General features: G+C 48.0%; 1 protein-coding gene across 4 annotated transcripts in view; it reads left to right on the top strand.

Moving 5' to 3' along the window:
- LARP1 (La ribonucleoprotein 1, translational regulator) overlaps positions 1 to 18,284 on the top strand; it is a 57,191-nt gene extending 38,907 nt beyond the window's left edge. For all 4 annotated transcript variants that reach the window (XM_043597646.1, XM_043597640.1, XM_043597629.1 and 1 more), the window contains 11 exons: positions 1,665 to 1,839; positions 1,944 to 2,113; positions 4,241 to 4,633; positions 5,448 to 5,571; positions 5,695 to 5,900; positions 6,353 to 6,459; positions 7,344 to 7,495; positions 10,912 to 11,056; positions 12,573 to 12,682; positions 12,878 to 13,005; positions 14,523 to 18,284. In XM_043597646.1, coding sequence (XP_043453581.1) covers positions 1,665 to 1,839; positions 1,944 to 2,113; positions 4,241 to 4,633; positions 5,448 to 5,571; positions 5,695 to 5,900; positions 6,353 to 6,459; positions 7,344 to 7,495; positions 10,912 to 11,056; positions 12,573 to 12,682; positions 12,878 to 13,005; positions 14,523 to 14,732 — 1,920 coding nt within the window. In that variant the 3' untranslated portion in view covers positions 14,733 to 18,284. The remainder of the gene's footprint in view (positions 1 to 1,664; positions 1,840 to 1,943; positions 2,114 to 4,240; positions 4,634 to 5,447; positions 5,572 to 5,694; positions 5,901 to 6,352; positions 6,460 to 7,343; positions 7,496 to 10,911; positions 11,057 to 12,572; positions 12,683 to 12,877; positions 13,006 to 14,522) is intronic.
- Positions 18,285 to 19,449: the final 1,165 nt, after the last annotated feature.

Raw genomic sequence — 19,449 nt, 5'->3', positions numbered from 1 at the left:
TTTTTTCTTTTTCTTTTTTTCCTTTAGTATCTTTTAGTACCATTACAGTGTTACAACCTGTGAATTCAAACATACTGCAGTTTTTTCAACCCATTGCAGTTCATATGCTGAATCAAATTGTCCCATCTTTGGCTAGTGGAGCCTTGGTTCATCTTGTGCGTTTCCTGCCTCAGTTAGGGGATTGGCCATATTTTCAAGAAATTCTGGGTCCTCACTTCTGGGGAAGTGGTATTTATATACTACAGTCTGAGTTGATTGTTGCTGTTTTGATTGGTCATTGTTTCTGGAGTTTTTTGTTTTTGTTTTTTGTTTTTTTGTTTTTATGCATCATGAGATAATATTGATACTTTCTTTTTTTTTTTTTTTTTTAAAGTTTGTTTTTTATTTATTTTGAGAGAGAGTGAGCCAGGGAGGGGCAGAGAGAGAGGCAGACAGAATCCCAAGAAGGCTCTGCACACCCAGCACAGAGCCTGATAGGGGGCTTGACCTTCCAACCGTGAGATCATGACCTGAGCTGAAATCAAGAGTTGGACACTCGGCTGACTGAGCTACCCAGGCACCCCTCTACTAATATTTTCCATTATAGTTCAGGACTACAGGATCTTTATTCAACCCCAACTATCTTCTATTTGTAATAGTCCTTTATCCTGTGCCCCAAATTCTAATTGCTGATGACATCAACATAATTATTCATTTGTTTTATTCAGCAATTTATATAGCCTATTCTTGTAATAATAACCTCTACTACTAAAAACAGGGTTTTTTTCTTATACACTCAAATGACTGTATTTTCAAGTTATTACTTGAAATAATCTCTGTGTGGTCATGTCTCTAACTTGATGTGTATTAGTTTTGTTAGTTTCATTTTGCTCTCGAGTTTTAGGGATTGCTTTTTTCCCCTCTAATTTCTAATTTGTTTTACATTTAGGTAAAACATTTACATGGTTCAAAGTCAACATGGTATATTCCGAGAAGTCTGATTTAAAATTCTCTCACTTCCACTTTTTTCCCTTTATTTTCTTGTAGGCAACTTGTTTTGAATCCTTCCATTAAAAAAAAAAAAAACCTAAGTAAAAGTCTCTCTGTGCATTTATATCCTACCCCTTTCTTAGTTAAATGACAGCATGTAGTGCCTGTATTTCTTCACCTGTTTTTTGTTTTCACTTACTAACTCTGGGAGCTGACCGCATAGTAGTACATAATAGGAAGATGCTCTTCATTCCTATTTACAGTTGCATATATATCTTTTCATATATTTGCCAGCGTATTCTTTGGTATACATTTCTAGAAGTGAGAAGCCTGCACTAAAGGGCAAATGGCCGGATTCCTTTTCTCCAGAGGTTGGCCTTTGCATTCTCACCAGCAGAATAGGAGAGTGCCTCTTTCCCCAAACTGTCTGTGCCAGTATTTCTCTGGGGGCAGATTCCTGGATGCAGAATGGCAGGTCGAGGGGCAGGTGGGTTTTTCATGTTGGTACCCTCCTACAAGTTTGCACAGCTCCTTTGCCCACCAGCTGTGGAAGATGGTGCCAGTTTTCTTATACCCCTGCCAGTACCAGACTCCTGCCTGAGCTCGTGGGGCCCAGTCCTTCGTCTGCCAGCTTCCAAAAATCTCATTCTGTCCAAGTCTTTTCTCTGCATCGTCTCCCTCCTTCTCTCCTGCAGGCCCTAAAGGACAGCAAGGTGGTGGAGATCGTTGATGAGAAAGTGCGCAGGAGGGAGGAGCCGGAGAAGTGGCCTCTTCCTGGTCCCCCAATAGTGGATTATTCCCAGACCGATTTCTCCCAGCTTCTCAACTGCCCCGAGTTTGTGCCCCGTCAGCACTACCAGAAGGAGACAGGTAGGTACTGCAGACCTGTAGGTGCCTTCCTGTTGTCCTTGTCACCCAGCCAACTGGCATCAGGAGGACTAGAAGGTTGAGGGTCTCACCTTTCCACCCTCCAGAGTCCGCACCTGGCTCTCCCCGCGCAGTCACCCCAGTGCCAACCAAAACAGAGGAGGTCAGCAACCTGAAGACACTGCCCAAGGGCCTGTCTGCCAGCCTGCCTGACCTGGATTCTGAGAACTGGATTGAAGTGAAGAAGAGGCCGCGGCCGTCCCCAGCACGACCCAAGGTGTGTGGGACGTGGGCTGGAGCATGGAGAGGGGATATCGCCTGGGTACAGGGCTCTGAGGGGCTAGCTGGCAGGCTGGGTGGCTCAAGGTGGCGATGTGATCTGAGGTCAGCAGTGACTGCAGGAAAGCTGGTAGGACTGTTTCCCTTTCCAGTGAGGACCACTGCTCAGGATAGCCCTAGCTGAGTGGGATTTTCCATGGGAAGAAATCATACAGCCCCGGGCAGCAGTGTCCCAGGTTTCTTGATATTTGGCTCTTATTTTTGCCCCATCTAAATTGCTGGGGCTGCTTTAATGCCTAAGTGTGTCCTCATTGTCCCCTGTATAAGCCCCTCAGGCCCTCTGAAGAAGGAAGGGAGAGGAAACAGACACAGGGCCTGGATGTAGCGTTAGTCTAGACTAGAGCACCAGTCTCCTGTCACCGATGGCTGTTGACCTTGGGCAGCTCGTTTAATATCTCAAGTTTTTAGTGTTCCCATCTTCACATGAAAGAAAGGAGGGCTTAGACTGCTCTAGAAATTATAAAGCAATATGCCAGTAGTGTGCATTGAGTCCACTGTTAGAGAACGGTTTCCATTTCCAACTAAAATGAGTGCCCCCTTTCCAGAAGCGGATGTGTGCTCTGTCCCATCCCCCACCTCCTCTTTTTTTTTTAAAAAAAATTTTTTTTTTTCAACGTTTTTTTTTTTATTATTATTTTATTTTTGGGACAGAGAGAGACAGAGCATGAACAGGGGAGGGGCATAGAGAGAGGGAGACACAGAATTGGAAACAGGCTCCAGGCTCCGAGCCATCAGCCCAGAGCCTGACACGGGGCTCGAACTCACAGACCGCGAGATCGTGACCTGGCTGAAGTCGGACGCTTAACCGACTGCGCCACCCAGGCGCCCCCCCCACCTCCTCTTAAAGATCTCTTTGGTCTGAGGCTTGTAAGGCGGCTTCATAGATGACCTTGGACTTTGGGGTCTGAAATTCTATGCCCCCTTTTCCATTGTGCCACTGTGACTGTCTCCCTTGTCTCCCTCTTGTTCAAACCCCAACTTCCCTATCTCTTCTGGCTGTGATCCTTTGACCACAGAGTGTCAGGGATCAGGCCAGAGTCCTGAGGACCTTTAGGAGGTCCAGGCTTACAGACTGTGAAGACTTTGGAAAGACAGGCAGGCTTAGCCCCCATTCCAGAAACAGAGCCCCGCTCGCACCTGGCCTATCTTGAACCTTAAAATCGAGTAGGTTTGGTGTTTACATGGAAGCTTTTTGCAAAGCATGGAATTGACTTTTTGGATATAGATTATGAGGTAGACAAATGCTTCTGCGCCAAAGTCTCAGATAAATTCAGTCTAGCAACGGTCTGAAATATTTTCTTTTGCTGAAAGCACCTTGTTGTCTCTTGCATCTGGAACATGCTGTTCTTCCTGCCTAGCACACTCTTGGTCCCTGCCTTCACCTGGCTTACTTACACTCATCCTTCAGTAATTACAGCTCCCCGGAAGCGTTCCCTGACTGTCCCCACCTCTAGTCGTTAATAAGTGCCTCTCCCTATGTACTCCACAAATTCTATTTATAGTTAGTCTTTACCAATACCACATTACACTTGGCTGGCTGGTTGTTTGACTTTTTCTCCCACTAAACTGTGAGCTCCTGAAGTTCAAGAATTGTGCCTTGTTCATTATTCTGCTTTTAGGTTCTTCATTCAGGGCCTGGTGCCAGTGGGTGCTTGCTCACTCATCAGATAGTTGAACATCTGCTGTTGCTAGGTCCCAGTCTAGGTACTGGGGATATGATGAAAAGCAAGGCAGCTGTGGCCCTTGCCTCATGAAGCTTCTGTTTTCTTAGATTTTGGATAGATGGAACAGATGGATCAACCTGTTGAACTTCTGCTGTGTGCTCACTCCCAGGCTAGGTGAATGAGAGCACAGGTGGCTGCAGGGAACTTGTCACCTCATTGTTTGTGAGTGACTGTGTTGTGAGCCGGGAGAGAAGAAACCTGGAGTCCTAGGGGACTGGCTCCAAAGCTGACAGCTGCGGCTTGGTGGCATGGCCAGTGCCTCTCTCTCGGCGGACAGCTACAGAGGCCAGTCCGAGGGCGCCCCGGTGATTCCCTCTCCCCTTGGTCTGTCCCCATTTTAGAAGTCCGAGGAGCCCAGGTTCCTCCACCCGACCTCTCTGCCTCCGCAGCTGCCCGCTCAGCAGCTGACGTCCAAGGAGCAGGATGAGCAAGAGGAACTGGATTTCCTGTTTGACGAGGAGATGGAGCAGATGGATGGGAGGAAGAACACCTTCACCGCCTGGTCTGATGAGGACTCTGACTATGAGATCGATGACCGGGATGTCAACAAGATCCTCATCGTCACCCAGACGCCACCTTACATGCGCCGGCACCCCGGGGGGGACCGCACTGGCAACCACACCTCTCGTGCCAAGATGAGCGCCGAGCTGGCCAAGGTCATTAACGACGGGCTCTTCTACTACGAGCAGGACCTGTGGACTGAGAAGTTCGAACCTGAGTATTCCCAGATCAAGGTGAGGCTCGGACACGGCACTGGGGGTGGAGCCTGGGGTACCTGTAGTGCGTGGGACAGGGGAAGGCTGATGAGCGGTGTGGCCTTGGACACAGAGCCTCAGTTGTCCTCGTGTATGGAAAGGGGGTGGTGATGGACGCCCTGCTGGAGCATTCGGTGAGAAGAGACATGTAAACACTTTTGTAAGCTGTGCCAGAGCAGGAGATGACTGTTGTGCCAGCTGAGCATTGCGTTTAAGGTCGTAACAGTCGGCCAGATGCCAGTGGGGAAGAGAATGAGGATTCGATTGGCACTTCTGGTCTCAAATATTTAGGCCCATATAAAAGTTGAAAGGCCTTTTAAGGCACTTGTTTTGAGTAGAGAAGATAGAGAAAAGACAGGCTTTTTAAAAATCACTGTTGCCCGGAAACAGTCAAAACTTTCTGTAGGTTTTTACAGAGCGACTGTGTGTGGTGGTAGGTGGGCCTGAGGGGAGCCTGTGGAGCAGGTAGCGGTGTGTTTGGTGGAGGTGAGGAGACAGTGGTGGGAAGCAGGTCGGGGGTCTGCAGTGAGTTCCGGAGAGCTGAAGTCCTCGTCTCGGTCTTGCCGTAAAGAGGGCCGGGCGGGCCCTAACCCCTTCTGGGTCGGCACGCTCATGCCCTGGTAACTGGGGGTGGGGAGTGAGGAGGCTGCCGCTGAGAGCCTGGGGACCAGAATTCCACGTATGTGGACGTGGGAGCTGCCCTTTGCAACTTCCTGCAGGTCCCGATTCCTAAACAGGCTGGGGCAGTCTTCTTACTAACCTCTTCTCCCCACCCATCTTATATCCTCTGCAGCAAGAAGTCGAGAACTTCAAGAAAGTCAACATGATCAGTCGGGAGCAGTTTGACACACTAACCCCAGAGCCCCCCGTGGATCCCAACCAGGAGGTCCCTCCTGGGCCACCCCGCTTCCAGCAAGGTGAGAGGTGACACCTGGAACCCTGGCCTGGGTGGGAGGGTCTGCAGCCCTTCAACGGGGAGCCTTCCAGGGACAGACGGTCACAGGCCTACCCCTGCTTACTGGCCTGCTCTGCCTCTGCAGTTCCCACTGATGCCCTGGCCAACAAATTGTTTGGTGCTCCTGAGCCCTCCACCATCGCCCGTTCTCTACCAACCACTGTCCCAGAGTCACCAAACTACCGCAACGCCAGGACCCCCCGCACTCCCCGGACACCACAGCTCAAAGACTCAAGTCAGACATCACGGTTTTACCCAGTAGTGAAAGAAGGACGGACACTAGATGCCAAGGTGAGGCTCTCCTGCCGGGCTGCTAAGAGTCTTGGGCTCACTTCACCTCTTTCCCCTGCTTTGCTTTTTACCCTTGCTTAAGCCAGGAGACTGCCAGATCCCAGACCTGCTCTATATTCTTAGGCAGCTGGGCCCCCCCAGGATCGAGTGGCCACATCTGAAGAAGGGACCGGGTGTGGGAGTGGTGATTCCATGTAGCCAGGATAAGGCCTCAGGAGGATGGACCAGGAGTGGGTCCTTAGGGTTCCCAAGCCTCAGTTTCCTCACCTGTGAAATAGGCATACCATTTCCTGACTCATAACTGTGGACATCATGTGAGAGAATAGATATGAAAATGCTTTGTAAATTGTGAAATAACTCACACACATGAGAGGTCTTAGTCCTACAAGTGCTTGGTGCTCCTAGAGTTCTGTGACTGCAATTAATAACAAAATCTGGACTGGCCTTTGCAGATGCCTCGGAAAAGGAAGACAAGACACAGCTCGAACCCGCCCCTGGAGAGTCATGTGGGCTGGGTGATGGATTCCCGTGAGCACAGGCCCCGGACTGCTTCCATCAGGTGCCAGGGCAGTGGGGAGGAGAGATGAGGCTGACTGCAGGATGGGTGGGAAAGCCAAGCAGCTGATGGGACCAGGAAGAATGAACCTCTTCGGTCTGTAAATTAAAGAAAGGGACCGTTAATCTAAATCCAAAAATCTGGAGGAGTCTAGAGAACTTAATCCAGAGCCTGGGAAGATTTTCCTAAAGAAGTGGTGTTGCATCTACATGGGACCAGAGTGTCTTCAGAGAGAGAATGTTTGTGAATGATTTCAAAAGTGTGTATCTGCTGCCTGCCCCAGGATGGGGCGGTCATTAAATAAAAATACAGATTCCTGGGCCCTGCCCTCGATCTACTGATTCAGCTTCTGGGGGTAGGGTTTAGGTGGCTTCCCCCATCCCCCAACCCCCAGCCCCAGGAAAATTGTCCCAGTGTTCTCTGTTCAAGAGCAAGGTTTGGAAGCCATTGAGCTATATATGCACTCTACTCCCTGCAAAGATGGCACAGACTGAGAATGGTCATGGTTTTAAAGAAAACATATAGATGGATTAACCCATAATAGCTTATCAAAGAAAGTTGAACGTGAACTCTGGATAAATAAATGCTTAGAAGCTCAGGTTTGGGCATTGTGCCGATCTGGGATGTTAAACAGCCCCGTGACTCAGGACAAGTCTCCCAGTCTCTGTAAGCCTCACTGACTGCTTTGTAAAACGCACCAAAGGTCTGTGCAAAGAGTGATTTGGGCCCGTGGATGTAAGTTAAGGACCTAGCACAGTACTTGGGTCTCTTTGCTGCCCTACGAGAAGCTAGATCTTGGCTGAATGAAGGACCAGAGGGGCCCCTCCTAAACTGATGGCTAGCTGCTCCAGGGAACCTGGTGACATTGTCTCTTTCCTGACCTCTAGTTCCAGCCCCTCAGAAGGGACACCTGCAGTTGGCAGCTATGGCTGTACCCCTCAGTCATTGCCCAAGTTCCAGCATCCTTCCCACGAGCTGCTCAAGGAAAATGGCTTCACACAACACGTCTACCACAAGTATCGTAGGCGCTGCCTTAACGGTAAGAAGCACAGGGGCAGAGGGGCTGAGCCTCTGGGTCCACTACTTAGATCCGAGTGTAAGGGTGGTGGATCAGGTGATTGTTTTCTCTGACCTTAGATCAAGAAGTGACACGACATTGCAACAAGAAGGATTGGAGCTAGACTCAGGCCACGTAGTTGGGAATACAGAAAGCTAAAAGAATCTGCTACTCAGAATATTTTGTTCCTTGATCTTCCTCTACGGATAATAAAAAAAATATCAAAAGTTTACCTTTTTTTACATTTTTTTACATTTTTAAGTGGTTGTAAAGAAGAAAGAGAAGAACTTTTGACAGAGACAATATCTGGCCTGTAAAGCCTAAAACATTTACTCTCTGGCCTTTTGTGGGAAAGAGTTTGCTGACCCCTGCTCTAGAAGATGGTATAGGGAAATAAGCTTTCTAGATACTCTCATGTGTTTCTTTTTATCACAGAATGAGATTTTATTTTATTTTATTAAAAAAAAATTTTTTTACATTGATTTATTTTTGATAGAGGTAGAGCACAAGTGGGGGAGGGGCAGAGAGAGAAGGAGACACAGAATCCGAATCAGGCTCCAGGCTCTGAGCTGTCACTACACAGCCTGACTCTATGCGGGGCTTGAACTCACAAACCGCGAGATCATGACCTGAGCTGAAGTCGGAGGCTTAACCGACTGAGCCACCCAGGTGCCATGAGATTTTTTTCTTTTTTTTTTTTTTATTTTTTAGAGAGCGAGTGAGTGGGAGAGAGGGGCAGAGGAGGGAGAGAGAGAATTTTAAACAGACTCCATGCTCAGAACAGAGCCCATTGCAGGGCTTGATCTCACAAACCCTGGGGATCATGATCTGAGCTGAAATCTGGAGTTGAAGGCTCAACCGACTGAGCCACCTGGCTCCTGAAATGTCTTTTAACTATAGATTTCTGTCAGGTTGGCTGTAAAGATGCTCAAAAGCAATCTCCCCCCCCCCCCCCCAATTTTTTTTTAGAGAGACCAGTGGGAGGGGCAGAGAGAGGGGAAGAGAGAATCCCAAATAGTCTCTGTGCTATGAGCACAGAGCCCGACGCAGGGCTTGATCCCATGAACCATGAGATCATGACCTAAGTTGAAAGAAATCAAGAGTCAAGACGCTCAACCGACTGAGCCACCCAGGGGCCCCACAGAAGCAATCTTTAAAATTTTTCTTTTTAATGTTTGTTTATTTTTTGAGAGAGGCAGAGTGTGAGTGGGGAGGGGCAGAGAGAGAGGAGACACAGAATCTGAAGCAGGCTCCAGGCTCTGAGCTGTCAGCACAGAGCCCGACATGGGGCTCGAACCCACAAGCTGTGAGATCATGACCTGAGCCGAAGTCAGACACTCAACTGACTGAGCCCTAGGCAACCCCCCACAGAAGCAGTCTTAATGCTCCCTTGTATTAATTTGCCTCACCTCTTTTCATTTAGCAAAACATGGCTGCTAAGTGCTTCTTTCGTCTGCCTTACTTCCCTCTGCGTTTGTGTATGACAGTTTTATTGAGATAGGATTCACATACTATACAGTTTACCCATTTAAAGTGAAAGGTGCTGTGACTTTTAGTATATTCAGGAGTTGCACGTCCATCAGCAGAATCGATTTTAGAACGTTTTCATTACCACAGAAAGAAACCCTTTGCCCCTGACCAGTCATTTCCCATCCCCGCCCCCACAGCTCCTTCCGGGCCTGCACAACCACCAGTCTGAATGGTTTGCCTTTTGTGGGCTTTTCGTATAGATAGAATCCTGTATCACACCATTCTTTGTGACTGGTTTCTTCCCTTAGCATACTGTTGTCACATTTCATCTATATTGTAGCATGATGTCAGTACTTTATTCCTTTTCCTTGCCAGATAATATTCCATTATTATGGGTATGGCCTGTTCTGTTTGTTTGTTTGTCAGATGATGGACATTTGGATTGCCACTTTTTGTCTATCATGAATAGTGCTGCTGTGAATATTCGTGTACAAGTTTTTGTGTGGACATAGGTTTTCATTTAGCTTGGATAGAAGAGCGGAATTGCAGGGTCATATGATAGCTGTGTTTAAACCTTTGGAGGAATCGTGAGACTGTTTGCCAAAGTGGGGGCACCATGTTTTCGTTCCTGACAGCGGTGTATAGGGCTTCTGGTTGCTCCAGTCCTCCCAGCACTTGATATTGTCTGTCTTTTTTATTACAGCTGTCTTCATAGGCTTGAAGTGATAAGTGATACCGCCTTACGGTTTTGATTTGCATTTTCCTGGAAGCCATAACGTTGAAAATTTTTTTCATGTGTTTATCGGCCATTTGTATACCTTTGGAGAAATGTCTGTTCAGATCCTTTGCCTATTTTTTGACTATTATTTGCCTTTATTAACAAGTTATAAGAGTTTTTTATAGATTCTAGGTACAAGTCCCTTACCAGATTCATGAGTTGTAAATACTTTTTCCCCACCCTGTGGGTTGATTTTTCATGTTGTTGATAGTGTTCTTTGAAGCACAGAGGTTTTTAGTCTCTCTCTCTTTTTTTTTAATTTATTGAGAGAGTGTGCATGCACACGAGTGGGGGAGGAGGAGAGGGAGAGGGAGACAGATTCTTAAGCAGTCTCCGTGATCAGTGCAGAGCCAGAAACGAGGCTCGATTTCATCATGACCGTGAGATCATGACCTGAGACAAAGTCAAGAGTCAGATGCTTAACCAACTGAGCCATCCAGGCACCCCAGGTTTTTCGTTTTTAGTTTTTAATTTTTTTAAATGTTTTATTTATTTTTGAGAGAGAGAGAAAGAGCCAGAGTGTGAGTCGGGGAGGGGCAGAGAGGAAGACACAAAATCTGTAGCAGGCCCCAGGCTCTAAGCTGTCAGCACAGAACCTGACACAGGGCTCGAACCCAGAAACCATGAGAGCATGAACTAGTTGAAGTCGGATGGATGCTTAACTGACTGAGCCACCCAGGTGCCCTTTTAGTTTTTTTAATGATACTAAATTTATCTATTCTTCTGTTGCTTGTGCTTTGGTATTGTGTATTTTTAATGGCACCATTTTGTAATTGTTAGATTCCTAAAATAATTGTTGGTGATGACTAATCAGTGTAATTTGTTGGGTTGTCGGATTATTTGTTCATGCTTTTCCTTATTCTGACTACACTTGAGAGCAGTAGCATTTGAGATGAAGAGCTAGACCAGGCTGGCCTGATTTAGAAGCTGATGCCACCTGCTTGTGGCGAGGCTCAGGCACTGCCTGGCAGCAGGGCCTGACATGGAATAGCGCTTAATGACCGTCTCCTGAAAGACTGAAAGGACAGGGGATGAGCAAGGGAATTGGGGGGGACAGGAGAAAGGACCAAAGTCTGACCCCAGGAGCATTTGTCCCCTCAACACGGGCAGCCTGGCCCTGAAAGGTCTTTCCTCCTCTGTCCCCAATCAGAGCGGAAACGCTTGGGCATTGGCCAGTCTCAGGAGATGAACACTCTCTTCCGCTTCTGGTCCTTCTTCCTCCGAGATCACTTCAACAAAAAGATGTATGAGGAGTTTAAGCAGCTTGCTCTGGAGGATGCCAAAGAAGGCTACAGGTGAGCAGGATGTGAGGAGTGTGGCCAGGGTGGGGGGCTGCTGGTGGGTCCTGTGGGAGGTGAAGTATTCCTGGTGGGTCTGCCTCCAGAGCTATAACCAGAAATCTGTTTTGCATACACATTTGCTGTATAAAAACATGATTATTTTTGAATGAGTAATACGTTTACATGGTTCAAAATTCACAGAGGACAGAGGTTATATAGTGAGAAGTCTCCTCATCCCTGTCCCCATGCCATCTAGTTGCTTTCTCCACAGATAGCCAGCATGGTCAGAATCCCGAGGGGCTTTCCTAAAAATATTTGCTTGTGTGAGCAAGGACATACCTGTAGTCTCCCACCACCCTACTGTTGTTTACCCAAAGTATAGCCTCTATTAGATAATAATTTGTACCGTACTTTTTAATGTATTTAGATCATCACATGAATGCCTTTTTGTATCTTATCATTTATAAGCATGAGCGTGTTTCCATGTTGTTAAAGTATTTAACTTTTAAAACTTCCTTACAGAAATTCTTACATACCTTTTGCTGAAAGTTTAGAAAATATAGATAAGATCATTTGAAAATTCCAACTCCCAGAGATAACCATTGTTAATATATTTAAGTGTGTGGCCTTCTAGACTTTGTATGCATGGGTAGATGTAAAATTTACATATTTGTTTATAAAATGGGCTCATTCTGATGTAACACTTTGAAACCTGTCTTTTCCACTTGGTGATATATCATAAGCATCTCAGTATCCATCAGTGTGTATTTACGTTATAATTTTTTTTAATGTTTTATTTTTGAGAGAGAGAGACAGAATGTGAGCAGGGGAGGGGCAGAGAGAGGGGGAAACACAAAATCTGAAACAGGCTCCAGCTGCTCTGAGCTGTCAGCACAGAGCCCGAAGCGGGGCTCGAACCCACGAGCCATAAGATCATGACTGACCGAGCCACTCAGGGGCCCCATACGTTATAATTTTTAATAGCTTATATTCTGTTGTACAGATTTACATTATTAACTGTCTCTTTAAGACATTTAAGTTTTGTTGAATAATGTTAATGAACATCTGTAAAATAGAAACAATGTATTTTTGGTCACCTCCTTGACATGTTCCTAAAAGTAAAATTTCTGAAGTCAGATAGATAAACCTGCTAATTGACATGGTCACGTGACTTTGCAGAGCGCTCATCTCAGGGTATTGGCAAACTTGTTCTGTGATGGGACGGATAAGAAATATGTAAGGCTTTGCAGACGTAGGGTCTCTGTCACAACTCCTCAGCTCTGCTCTTACAGCAATTGAATGTGGGCAGAGGGCTGTTGTTTGGCTGAAGTTTGCTGACCTCTGGCAAACAAACCATAAACTGCTAGGCCCACTTAGACTAACGTTAAATGTTAGCCTTTTTAAGGATTTTTTACCATTTTCTCAATAATCCACGTGCTTAAACCATTTCCTCATTCATTTATTATGCAGGTGCAATCCCGTTTTACAAATAAACTGTGTCCTGATTTCACTGACTTGTGCTCTCCTACAGATATGGTTTGGAGTGCCTTTTTCGATACTACAGTTATGGCCTGGAAAAGAAGTTCCGGCTAGACATCTTCAAGGATTTTCAGGAAGAGACGGTGAAGGACTATGAAGCTGGTGAGAGCCAGAGTTGGACTCTGCAAGCCCCAGTCATCTAGGCCTTTTCTCCCTCCTCTCTCCCCGGGGCCACCTGGGTCTGGCTGTGTGTCAGTCACCTCACACCTCCCGCTCCCCTGAACCTCTTAATTCTCAACTCCTCACCAGCCCCGCTTCTCTCTACCTCTCTCCACCTCTGCCTCCTCTTTCCTGCAGGCCAGCTCTATGGGCTGGAGAAGTTCTGGGCCTTCTTGAAATATTCCAAAGCCAAAAATTTGGACATTGACCCCAAACTTCAAGAATACCTCGGCAAATTCCGACGTCTCGAAGACTTCCGAGTGGATGTGAGTGAAAGTCTCTTGTCTTTCTCACCCTCATTGTCCTGGAAAGAAAACTGGACCAGAGGTCAGGATACCTGGGTTCTGGTCCCAGCTATGCCACTAGCCCAGAGACCCTTTTCCCCCATTTTGGCCTTAGTTTCTTTGCCTGTAAAATAGAGAGTGAGAAGTGGACACTGACAGCCAATTGAAGGGGATTATGCAAGTTGCTCCTCCCTCCTTCCCATGGTCCTATAGCTAAACCATCATAATGCTCTCTCTCTTTTATCTTAGTATGCCCTGGTTAGCCTGGGATGAGTGCCCTAGTAAATGTACTTGCTTTTTCTGGAAGAGGCCAGTTCCAACCCCGCACCAACACAACCCGTCTTCTTGGAGTGGGTGACTCAATGGTGACATCCAGTGGTGGGTCAGGGTTACTGCTACTGGGTATAATCAGGGAAGCGGTAGCTTTGAGTCATGGATGTCAGTCAGAGACTCCAGAAATGAGTGAGACTCGTTCTTTCAAAGACTTTATAATATAGTAGAGATGTGCCAGTCATCTTATTCCCTTCAAACCTTTTAGCCAAAAGACAAATAGCAATAATAGTCCTCTCATCTATTAAAAAATTGCCATTAATTGAGTGATTACTGTGTCCCAGGGACTGTGTTAGGCCCTTGATATTGACCTCATTTTAATCTTTATAATGTGGTGAAGGAGACAGAGTTCATTGTTACAGTTGCTGTACCAGTGGATAAATGAAAACCCGTAACCACCCGGTTAGATAGTGGCAGTGCCCTTCAGGCCTCCCAGTATAAAGATGAATCTGTTGTTTTCTGTCCTTAAGCATTTCCTCCTCTGGGGGTTGGAGGGGCATGTGTGCAGAGAAGCCTTGCAGTGGGAAGACTTGTGGAAGTGGGACTAGAAGGGCTCAGCTTTGACCCTCAGAAAGAGAAGGAAATGTCCTTGAGGTCACCAGACGTTTGGCAGAGGTAAGGCCAGACTGGATCATGATCTCTTAGATCAGTGTCCTCTTTCTGGCCTGGAAGGGGATAAGGCAGAGCCCAGGAGCATGTGGGCCTTCTGAGCTGAGACGTCTTAGCATATTGCATATTGCCACATTCCATGCATCATTGCCTGAGAAGCAATCCCTTCTCAGAGGGGAGCAGAAACTTGTGTGGGTGAAGGCCTGGGCTTCAGAGTTAGATAGATGGGCCTAGTCCTGCCTTGTCTCCACCAGTTATGTAATTTATGCAGCCCTGGGCAAATTATTTTTCTGTGCTTCACTTTCCTCATCTGTAAAATGGGATGATTGTGTCTCCATCAAAGGGTGGTGTAGACTCCCTGAGTGGGTTCTGGTGCATAAAATAGCATGGGGCTTTGGCATCTTGGCATGGAGATGTGCCTCATAAACTGGTAATTAGTTTTTAAGGTTATAACTGTTATCTGCATTTGGAGGTAAGAAGTCTCTAGAGAGCCAGCCATGGCAAGGAAAGGGGTATGGGTAGTGGCCCCTGGTCACCTGTGACTTCCTCCTCTGTTACAGCCCCCCATGGGTGAGGAGGGCAACCACAAACGACACCCAGTGGCGGCAGGAGGTGGCGGCGGTGAGGGCAGGAAGCGGTGCCCTTCCCAGTCTTCCAGCAGGCCCTCCACCATGATCAGCCAACCCCCCACACCACCCACTGGCCAGCCCGTCCGGGAAGATGCCAAATGGACAAGCCAGCACTCGGACACACAGACTTTGGGAAAGTGAAAAAGCCCCTTAGCCCTGGGGTTTTGGAGGGGGGATGGGGGGTTGGGTAAGAGTCCATGGGGGTGCCCAGTCCCAGGAGAGGGGACAGAGAAGGGACAGGCCTAGAGTCATTAGCATGGGCCTTTGTGCTGAGTAGCAACATGTATACCATTTGGGCTATCAGAGGTACCCCTGGGCAGGAGCCTCCACACACCCCCTTCCCCCTCCTCTCTCCATGACTCTTCACATCCTAGCTTCTTCTAAGGGGGGAGGGAAAGGGGGGAGATTTTTTTTATATATATATATATATATATATCAAGTTTTAAATTATTGATAGTTCGTCTGGATTACCAAAATCACTCTGCAGCCCTGCCCACGGCTGGTAAGCCGTAACCCTGGTTCCCACCCACAGCCTCCTCCTGCTCCCCCTCAACCAACTATGCAGCCCACAAGAAGGCCCTGTGGGCCCCATTGCCCAGCACTGTCCCATGGAAGGCTCTGGCAGCGTCCCTGGGCCCCACGAGCACCAGCCCCCTCATCATCTGGGGCTTACCATCACCATGTTCTCCCCCTGCTGTCCCCACCATGCCCTTCTGCCGTGTTCTGGGAGAAGGAAACCAAAGGATCTAGAAGTGGGAGTGGGGGAAGGTTTCAGCCTCTCTCCACTCCCCTCTCCCCATGCCCCTTACTCCCCAGCCCAGAGAGACGCTGCTCATACCAGAAAAGACTATTGAAAGATGATTTATTTTATTTTTCTCTGACCTTTCCATCCTTGGAAAAATGGAAAAACAAAAAAAAAAAACCAAAAAACAAAAAAAAAAAAACAAAAAAAAAAAACAAAAAAAAGACAAAATCGACCATAAAAGACCAAAAAAATAAATCAGAAAACCCCCACCTAATCCACAGAAAGTGATGTATTTCCCCTGCCCTTGGATTTTGTTTTGTTTTGTTTTGTTCTTGGAAATAATATTTTTTTAAAAGTTGCCTTATTGTGGAGCGGGAATCTGAAATACCCAAATGCCTGTTTTCCTCGGTGGAGTCAACTCGAAGAGCTCACACCTTCTCTGGATGTGCCTGGGCTGGATTGGCTAGAATCTTTCTCTGGACTGAGTTGCATGTACAGTGCCTCCTGCCTATAGGCAAGAGGGTTGGGGGCGGCTCAGATCAGAGCCTTGCCTGAAATACCCCTGCTGTTGCATCGTTCGAAGCTGACGTCCTGTGTCTATACGCTGCTGCCACTGTCGTGTCCTCGCTCTGCTTGCTGTTGCTTCACGACAGGCCCCGTCCTGCCGTGACACCCTTCATCTGCCCTCGGATCCCCAAGGCCAAGCGTGCTTCAAACTGTTGAAGAAGAGCATTGGCCTGGATCTGGGACACACTTGGCCTCAGCTTGACCGTCTGCCCAACCTCAAAGGGGAAAGGTGAACACCTGGCAGCTGAGGCTTGGAAATACGTTGCCCTGAAAGATCTGAGGCCTCGAGGAGGCTCTGTCTCATCAAAGGTGGAGAAGGATGCCATTCTCCCTGGGGTCTGGTGGGGTCTGCCCATCTTGCATCCCCCTTCTGCAAGCCATCTCTGCCCATCCTCCAACTGACCCTGCCTGGGAACGAGGGACAAGGAGGATTTGGGGGCTGGGGGGAATCCTGCCAGTTGGAGAAGCCCCGCGGCAGGAAGGTATATGTGGACATAGAGTATACCTGACTTCTCTTCTCCAGCCACTGACTGCTTGGGTTGGGCCGTGAGTGATAATGGACTGGCTGGAGTCTACTGGCATCCGAAGCTAGGGAGGGTGACCGAAGGACTGACCCACACAGACTGGGCTGTGTGTTGGGTGCGGGCGTGATGACATAGTCACCCCCAGTGTGGACCGGGCAGCACAGAGAAGTTGATGGTAGTGTTGCTCAGTTGCTGACACTTCATTGGCCCTCTTTTTAACTGTTTCCTCTGCTGGGCCCGAAGATTGGGAGTCGGAGACAGTATCCCAGGCTGGCAAGGGCTTGCCCTCTGTCACGGGCACCTCATTGCTTTCAGCCTGTGCCCTCTCCCACCTCTGCCCTCCCAGTGGTTATTGTGTGGGGAGCCCACCTCAGTTCCTGTTACCCGGTTGTCTTGAAAGCCAAGGATGAGTGTGTCTGGTCACTGCTCTAAAAGTGGGATCTGAGGCCTTTCCCTGCCCAGTCTGGTGCCTGCCCCCCGTTGTGCCAGACACTGGACTCCTGCACCCCCTCCTCCTTCCCTTTATCCCCCTTCATTCCTTCGGGTCGCTCAGCCCAGTACTGTATCCAGCACCATAGAACCTCAGTGTTTGTCCTCTGCTGGGTTTGGGGGCACAAGGAAGCCTTGGGGGTGTGGGGGAAAGGCTGTTCTTATCTTGAGTTTACTCCCAGGCCAGGGGGCTGCCATCCCCTCCCTGATCCTCCCACAGACACCCCAGAGGGAGGAAGCCCCTTTGGGGTGGGGAGGTGAGGACTTCATCTCAACGTAGGCTGAGGATGGGGGGGGAGAGGGCTTTTTTTTTTTTTTCTTTCTTTCTTTCTTTTTTTGTAACATGTTAGGAGTTAATGTTGCAGAGAGTAGTTTACATCTTCACTTTCTGAAGACACTTGAATTTAGGACCGACGTATCTGTGACAGGCATGCCGGGAGCGGCCAGAGCCATCAGGGTTGGCCGCTCCACACCCACCACCCTCCTGTGGGGGTCCAAGACCTGAGACACAAAGCAGCAGCCTGCCCAAACCCTTCTCATCCTGTACCCTTCCACGATCGGTCCATACCAGGACGACCTTTGGGCATCAAACATCACAAGGTCTGTGTGCCTCAGCCCTGCTAAGGGGCCGGTTTCTTTCGCCCTCTCCTGAATCTGGGAGCAGATGCGCTACCAGAAGAGAGGGGCTGCCTGGGCCTGCCCCAGCCTGGACCCCCGGGGCTCAGGTCCAGGTGCCGAGCCCCCATGTCAAAGTTGTTAACGTTTTTGTTTTGTTCCATTGTAGCTCTTTTTTTTTCCCCTTTCCTGATGATTGATTTTACAAAAGAAAGTAAGCTGCTCAGAAGGCCCTAGAAGTGGGGAGGAGGGGCAAGGAAGACGAGCTAGGGCGGGTGAGGGTGGTTTTTTGCCAAAAAGCCTGGGTACAACGGTCTGGGTCATCTGGTGCCCTCCTGAGTGGGACCCCAAAGTGTATCCTGTCTGGAAGGGTCCCTGGATTTATTTGCCCCAGCCCCCACCCTCTCCTTCAGCCATGTTGATGGCAGAGGCAGAGAAGATCAGAACTTATAGCCCATTTCTCACTGGAGAGGAAAACTTGTCATCTGGCTTTGCGGAGAAGGTTCCACCTTATGCTCATAGTACATTATCTTTACCATGTGCTAGGATATCACATTTAAAAGGACAAAAAAAATGTAAAATACTTGAATGAGCTTGTATTATAACATTAATATTATTGAGAATATCTGCTTTCCAGGCTGAAGTGATTCATTCATTATTCTAGTCCTGCTTTAGTCCTTTGTAATTTGTGGTAATTATGCTTTTCTTTTTAATACAAAAAAATGTATAAAAATAAAAACTTGAAAAGGCAAAGTACTGGCTGGTCTCCCATCTGGGGTACAGCTGTTGAGGGATGGAGCCTGGTTAGGGCCCCCTCAGATCCAGGGGAACCCTGCACTCAGGATGTGTACATGAAAGCTTTGCAGGGCTCTGCCATTGCGCTTTTGGGGAATCTGCCCGGGGAATGGGCTCCAGAGGCTGCTAGTGAATACATCCAGGAATGTATTCATCCAGGAATTCTCCGTGGTTTTGAGAGCGTCTGCCAGCCTGGAATTCACGTCCACCATGTGTCTTAAAACATGGCAGCTATAGCCAGTGCTAGAGAACAGAGAGATGCCAGTCCAACAGAATCCCAGGGTTTCTGCCCACTTGTCCCACTCTCAGGATTTCCATCCTCTGGCTGTGGCCTGGCATCTTGTAAGATCACTAGGAAGGTTGCTGTGATTCCCTGTGGAGGGTCACCACAGCCCCTCTCTGAACAGACATCCCTGCCAGAGTAGAGGAGAAACAGGTCAACACTCTGGCCTTACAGGAGTCCAGGTCAGCCACTGAGCCCAGAGGATTGAAGCTAGGAAAGGATGGAATGATGAACACACCCTAACCTACTGAGGACTGGCCCCTGGGTTGTTGGTGGCTTTTCCCTGACTCTTGAGGCCAGGTGCTGGCAACGGTAACATTCTCAGTGCCAGTCTGGCCTACGTGTATATAAAACTAGAAGTGAGGCGTGTCCTTCCTTAACCATTAGTCTGACAGCTGTCTCCCATGCCTGGTGCTTGAGCATCCCATCAGAAATGTTCTTCCAGAGAATTCCGCCATTCTTGAGGTGGGCAGTTACTTTAGAACCTCCAGTGGCCTTTGTAGAGTTTAGGAGTTGGGAACCAGGGCTTCTGCAGACTGACTTGGGGACAGGAAGACAGACCCACTTCACAGCCTGGTAGGGATGCTCATGAGGTTGGCCACCACCAGTTGTTTAATTGCACTGCAGTAGCTACCAGATGCCATGTGATCAGGAGTGCTGGAACTAGGCATGTAATGGAGAGGAAGAAACGGAAGCATCTACTGGCATTAAAAGGAGCCCAGTTTATTTTCCATTCCTTTCACTTTCACGTGATCAGCTGGGAATTTTGAGACCTCAGCCCTTTTTTTTTTTTTTTTTTTCAATTTTTTCAATTTATTTTTTAAGTCTGTTTATTTTAAG

The sequence above is a fragment of the Prionailurus bengalensis genome, chromosome A1, assembly GCF_016509475.1.
Source record: "Prionailurus bengalensis isolate Pbe53 chromosome A1, Fcat_Pben_1.1_paternal_pri, whole genome shotgun sequence".
In the NCBI taxonomy this organism is placed as follows: domain Eukaryota; kingdom Metazoa; phylum Chordata; class Mammalia; order Carnivora; family Felidae; genus Prionailurus; species Prionailurus bengalensis.
Note: the sequence above shows the minus strand (reverse complement) of the source record. Positions and strands in the feature narration are given on the sequence as shown.